Genomic DNA, 5,360 nt, shown 5'->3' with positions numbered 1-5,360 from the left:
TTGTATGTTATACTCCTCCCTAATGATGTCATAATGAAGACATTTTGTAAAATGGTTAAATTTAACCATCTGACAGTTTTTTGTTGTCGATGATGTACCAGATTTGTAATCATAATTGTATTCGATAACGAGAATGTATATTAGTATTACTAATCCACAAGTCCCTCCAGTCTTCAAATATTACCTTCCATTCACAAAAATCTTTCTAAACCTGTCCAAAAAAAGTTCCGGGCCTTTGCTTAAATTTTTATGTCTACATTACAGACCACTTTTCAAGTTAAACCCCGGGGGTTACATTTAAATGTATAAGGTATGGGCAGTAAACGTGTTTAGGTGTGCCTAGCTGGTTCTGGTAAATCCAATCCAATTCAATTCAAATTTATTCCGTAAAGAGGAACAACAAAATAACAATTGTATTAAAATACATGTTTGAACACAACGTGTTTAGCATAAAATATATTCAATGATTAAACTGGTCGCACTTTTAAGATATGTGATATATCACATTTAAATGAAATTCCTCTTATCGTCTCTGACGAGTTATCAGAAAAATGTAAATTGATAAGATATGTTTGAATAGCCTCGGCACTATGAAATAAGATTCCAATGAAAACAAAATTTTGTCCTTAGAACCAGGATTACCAGAGATTCCTAGATCTTAATTCCACGGATGGGTACCATCTCTTGTGTTCGAAAGTTTTTTGATTGTTACATAAAATTAAAGATAATAATAATGCTCTTTGCTTGTAGGAGTTGACTCCCTTGTCATGAAAGACGGCCTGATAGCCTGGTTGTGGAAAAGGTGCCCGGAAGTAGATTCACATAAAGGGTGGTTCTTTTTATGCCCTTTTACATGTAAAAAAATGGTTGTACGATTATTATCATTATTATTTTATATCTATTTTTGAGTTTATTTTTTTCCGGGTTCGGCATTTCCGGTTTCGGCTTATAATTTATTCTCAAGCTTCTTTAATTACATCCGGATCTTCGTTATGTTTGTATACTGCAAATATGAAACATACTTCCTGGAGAAAAAGTGTTTCCCCTTTCTATTAAAGAAGTAGCCCTCTGCATACAGTCAGAGTAGAATTTGTGAGTATCTGTATTTTGTTGGGTTTGAACATCCTATCAGTTGATCGAGATGTTGTGGTCAAGATTCCTCCGGCTCGTAACCATAGTCAAAGACTGGTTGAGGGTCGCTGTTATTTATGTCACGAGCCTGTAACAATGTTTCTGGGGACGAGGTCTTGTATGGTATATAACAACGCATAACCAGTAAATGGAACCAAAGACATAACAAAGAGAAGTTGATCACCTTGTTGAATTTTACGTCTTTGGTGTCCAAAATGATCACAATGAAATTATGTTGTCTACAATGACAACTCGACATAAAATACAACACACTAAATTTACACACATTTCGCTCACTGTGAATTCGAAAAAGACCGTCGAATTCTCCAATGTAGCTAAATCTGTCCGCAGAAATCCAGGTCGAATAAAACTGGTATCGTGTAAAAGCACCATTAACATATATTTACAATGCAATTCACTTTCAAGTGGCACTTTTCGGTTGCAGAAAGGACAACATTGTATATGTATACAAACTCCAATTCTTATGCCGAGTGTACAGCTAAAGAGAATCTCAGAAAACAAATTTCTTTTCCTGTAGTACTTCATTCAAATCTGATCAGCTGCCATTGTTGTTGGTACCTATTAATCAAAATAGGAATGGAAGCAATTTCACTTTTCAAAGGACACAATTGATTAGTTAATAGATAAATATGAGAAATCAAACATGTCCTTACAAATACCCCATGTCTATTTCAGTTTCAAAAGATGTACAGCTGTATCTGATTTGTTAATAAATGAATTTGAAAATTTCTTTTTCTATAATGCCAACTGTATTGGCAGCTAGCACAATTTGAATGAAGTACTACAAAAATCGAAGTTTGTTTTCTAAGATTGTATTTTAGCTGTACACTAGACATATGATGTGGAAGTTTGTATATATACATTAGCAAATTCATGTTTATCTACCACAGCTGATAGGATGACTTTATCCGCACAAGATATTGACAGTCATACTCCATGTTTCCCTCCCCCCCAACTCCTCCTTTGTGAATGGTTATATGGTTTAATAAAAATACATGCATGAAGCTGCAGTGAATGCCCCCAGTCTACAGAATACCTCAGGTATTCATTCAGGAACCTAGCCTCAATCTTAGACATAATGTGTCGGTTCTTCAATATTGTTTAAAGGATTAGTACATTTTTCCATTTTAGGATAGAACATTTTAGTATTAGTTAACTGACATCAGTGTAAGTGACAAAGTCATCATGGATATCAGCAATTGATGACAGTTATATATGTATGATCACCATTTCCTGAGAAGTAATGGATGGATCTTTCTCAAATTTTGTTAAGATCCCTTTTTGTGCCTTGAGGTGCTCTTTTAAGTCTGTAAATGCAATTTCTGTACGCACATAAATGGATCTTTCTCAAATTACATCCGATTGGTGCAAAATAGTTGATAGGTGGCCATCTTGTATTTTGACAATCAAAGTTTGTTATTGCTCTAGAAGTATTTGATGAATTGTTCTTTAAAGTTTTCAAGATGGACATTTCTTTTTTCTATTTAACTCTGTTTCCCTGGTTTATTTTTATTAACCTATGATTTAATCATCTTTCAATACAAGCAAGAAGGGGAAAGACAAGAAAAGGTGGGCACATAGATTCCTCTTGGATCTGTCATCTTGCTCAAAAATTTCAATTTTTAACCCATTTCACTAAAACTTGGAATGCTGTATTGTAAAAGCTACATTTCAGTTTTTCATGCTTAGCATTTTTAAATCTAATGGCTTTGAAAGATTTCTTGTCCCGTTTTGGGGTCATCTTTCTCAGTTTTCAAACAATATCTTTCAATCTTGGTTGACTTTGCTATTAATGACACAAAATTTTGCTTTCTTGATGGCATTCTGATATGACAGTTATTGTTTCATTTGCACGGTTTGTCTCATTGGCATGGTACTCTTGTCTATGATAAAGTGTGGACAAGAATTGGATGATTGAGGATCGTTTATACTTGTTCTGCGACAACAATTCTGTTGTTATTGATGATTTTCCATTAAAGGAACTAAATCATTAGAATTTTGTAAATTTTTTTCCGTTTAACATTTTGTTTCGGACAAGCATGGTAATAGATAAATATCAACTATTTACAAAATTGTAGCATTTTTGAGAAAAATTCATAAAGATCATCAGCTTGAAACAAACACTGGTCAACACTCGCTGTTGTGTTTGCTGCTATTCACTGTTTTAATTGGAGATAGCCATGTTCATTACTTGACCCTTCAATTTTGAAATTTCTAAGTAGTCCTACATCGCACATGTGCAAAGACACTGTTTACACCCTCCATCCGATGACATTATGAATTAGTGTTAGGTCACTCCTGTTCTATTCTAATTTTTTGATGTTTTTCATGAAATGGTTATGCAAAGTTTTAAATATTATTAACAGTGCACAACTTTTAATAGATATTTAAATGTTATAATGCTTTTGATCAGTTATGAAATGAAAATCTAATCATTTTGTCCCTTTAAATATCACCAGTCCTTACTTTATAATATATATAGATTAACCACTCTATCAGTCATATGATCAGGCCAAATTTAGCCTTTTAGGGAACTCGGGATATATTAGTGCATAGATAAAGTTACACAGGATTTTATTATCAAGAGATACAGTATGGTAGTCCACATTAAATTTCTAATTACTTAAAGTGTTCAATTGTGCATTATACTTCTGTGTAGTTAATGTTTATGTGACATATCCTTAGTGTTTTCTTTTGCAGGGATAGAGAAATGAACAGATTGATCTTCAAGCCCAGGACTTCAGTCCTGCTAGTACTAGTAGCCTGTGTACTGGTATTATACATATTCCTGAGAAAAAAAAAAACAGATTCAGTCCACCATGAAAGAATGCATGCAGCATTATCAGCACCTAAGACAAATTTACCTAAAAATTCATATGATGTATTCTTCAGTAAATTTGAAGACCAAACATTTTCTCAAGAGATTGTGAGAAGTGGACAAGAAATAATGAAGAAATCCAAGGTGGTGTTGTTTGGGATGCTGAATGAGGCCTACATTCCATTTACATACAGCTGGTTATGTAACACTCGTCCTATGAACATCCACAGCAGTGTCCTTCTACTGACAACAGACCAAAATTCCACGAACCTTCTCAGACGGGACTGGCCAGAAATCCATACTGTCCACCTTGCTCTCAATAATAGTAAAGGCGACCAGGAGTACAGTAAAGCAGGGTACGTGAAAATGATGCACTTTAGGACTCAGGTCATCAACTTACTACTCAGGAACACAATTCCGCTGCTTCTGTTTGAGACTGATTGTTTATGGATACATAATCCTATTCCTGAGGTCATTCAGGCTGTTCAAGGTTATGACATTTTGGCTGTGAAGCCAACACACAAGCATGGTTACCTTGGAGGATTCATGTGCCTGATGCCGGAAGTGATAACTTTAAAAGTATGGGGCAAGTTGTCTGAGAGAATGCTGAGGCTGTATAATAGTATCACATATCTCAAAGACAAGGAAAATGTTGCTGATGAAACAAATGATCAGGTATTTTTTTCCAGCATTATAGAGCAAGAAAAGAAGACAATAAGGTTATATGAGTTTTCAAATAAGAAAATTGTAGATGGGAAATGGTATATAGATTTTACCGAGAAAGAAAGAAAAGAAATGAAACCTTTCATCATAAACAATAATTGGGTAAGAGGGAACAAACTAAAAATTGAAAGAGCCAAAAAATGGGGTCATTGGTTTGTATCAGACAGTCTGAAGTGTAATATGACACAGGTGAACACAATAGTTGAAGTTTAATTTTTTTCAGTTTTCGGAGCGATATAGAAATGACCTCACATAATGAATTCCAAAACAATATATTCAAAACTTAATCAATTCCAAGATGTTTGAAAAGTTCAGTATAACAGATAAGCAATATTTTGCTTTCAAATTGGTACATTTTCAGTACTGGATGGATAAATATTGAATAAATATAATCATTATCAGCTTCGTATATTCATTGTAGGGAATTGTTAAACATTGGAAAAGTTTTAGCCCATCATTATTTGATGAAATCCCCCAGCAACTATCATCTGTCAGTTTTTCTGAATTTTTGCTATGACTATTTCTTGAGAAGAACAGGACAGGTCTTGTATTATCAATTTTTAAATGTAGATTTCTTTTGGTACCTAGTTGTGCCCTTTTGCTTTTATGACTGATAAAACACAAAAACGAAATAACTGACAGACAGCCATCTCAGAGTTTGAACGTT

The 5,360-nt window shown here is 34.0% G+C and overlaps 1 protein-coding gene across 1 annotated transcript; it reads left to right on the top strand.

Moving 5' to 3' along the window:
- The first annotated feature begins 1,031 nt into the window (after nucleotides 1–1,031).
- On the top strand, nucleotides 1,032–5,011 carry LOC132545035 (uncharacterized). The gene is made up of 2 exons (XM_060208704.1): nucleotides 1,032–1,092; nucleotides 3,853–5,011. The coding sequence occupies exon 2, from the start codon at nucleotides 3,863–3,865 to the stop codon at nucleotides 4,904–4,906; it is 1,044 nt and encodes a 347-aa protein (XP_060064687.1). The 5' UTR covers nucleotides 1,032–1,092; nucleotides 3,853–3,862; the 3' UTR covers nucleotides 4,907–5,011.
- The last annotated feature ends 349 nt before the right edge of the window (nucleotides 5,012–5,360 follow it).

The sequence above is a fragment of the Ylistrum balloti genome, unplaced genomic scaffold (genome assembly GCF_031769215.1).
Source record: "Ylistrum balloti isolate Yb309-2 unplaced genomic scaffold, AGI_CSIRO_Ybal_v1 Utg369820, whole genome shotgun sequence".
NCBI classification, from domain to species: Eukaryota; Metazoa; Mollusca; class Bivalvia; order Pectinida; family Pectinidae; genus Ylistrum; species Ylistrum balloti.
This window is presented reverse-complemented; position numbering and strand designations above follow the sequence as displayed.

Bases quoted from the DNA above. Each gene is read 5' to 3' on its own strand.
- LOC132545035 (XM_060208704.1), top strand. From the start codon at position 3,863: ATGAACAGATTGATCTTCAAGCCCAGGACTTCAGTCCTGCTAGTACTA.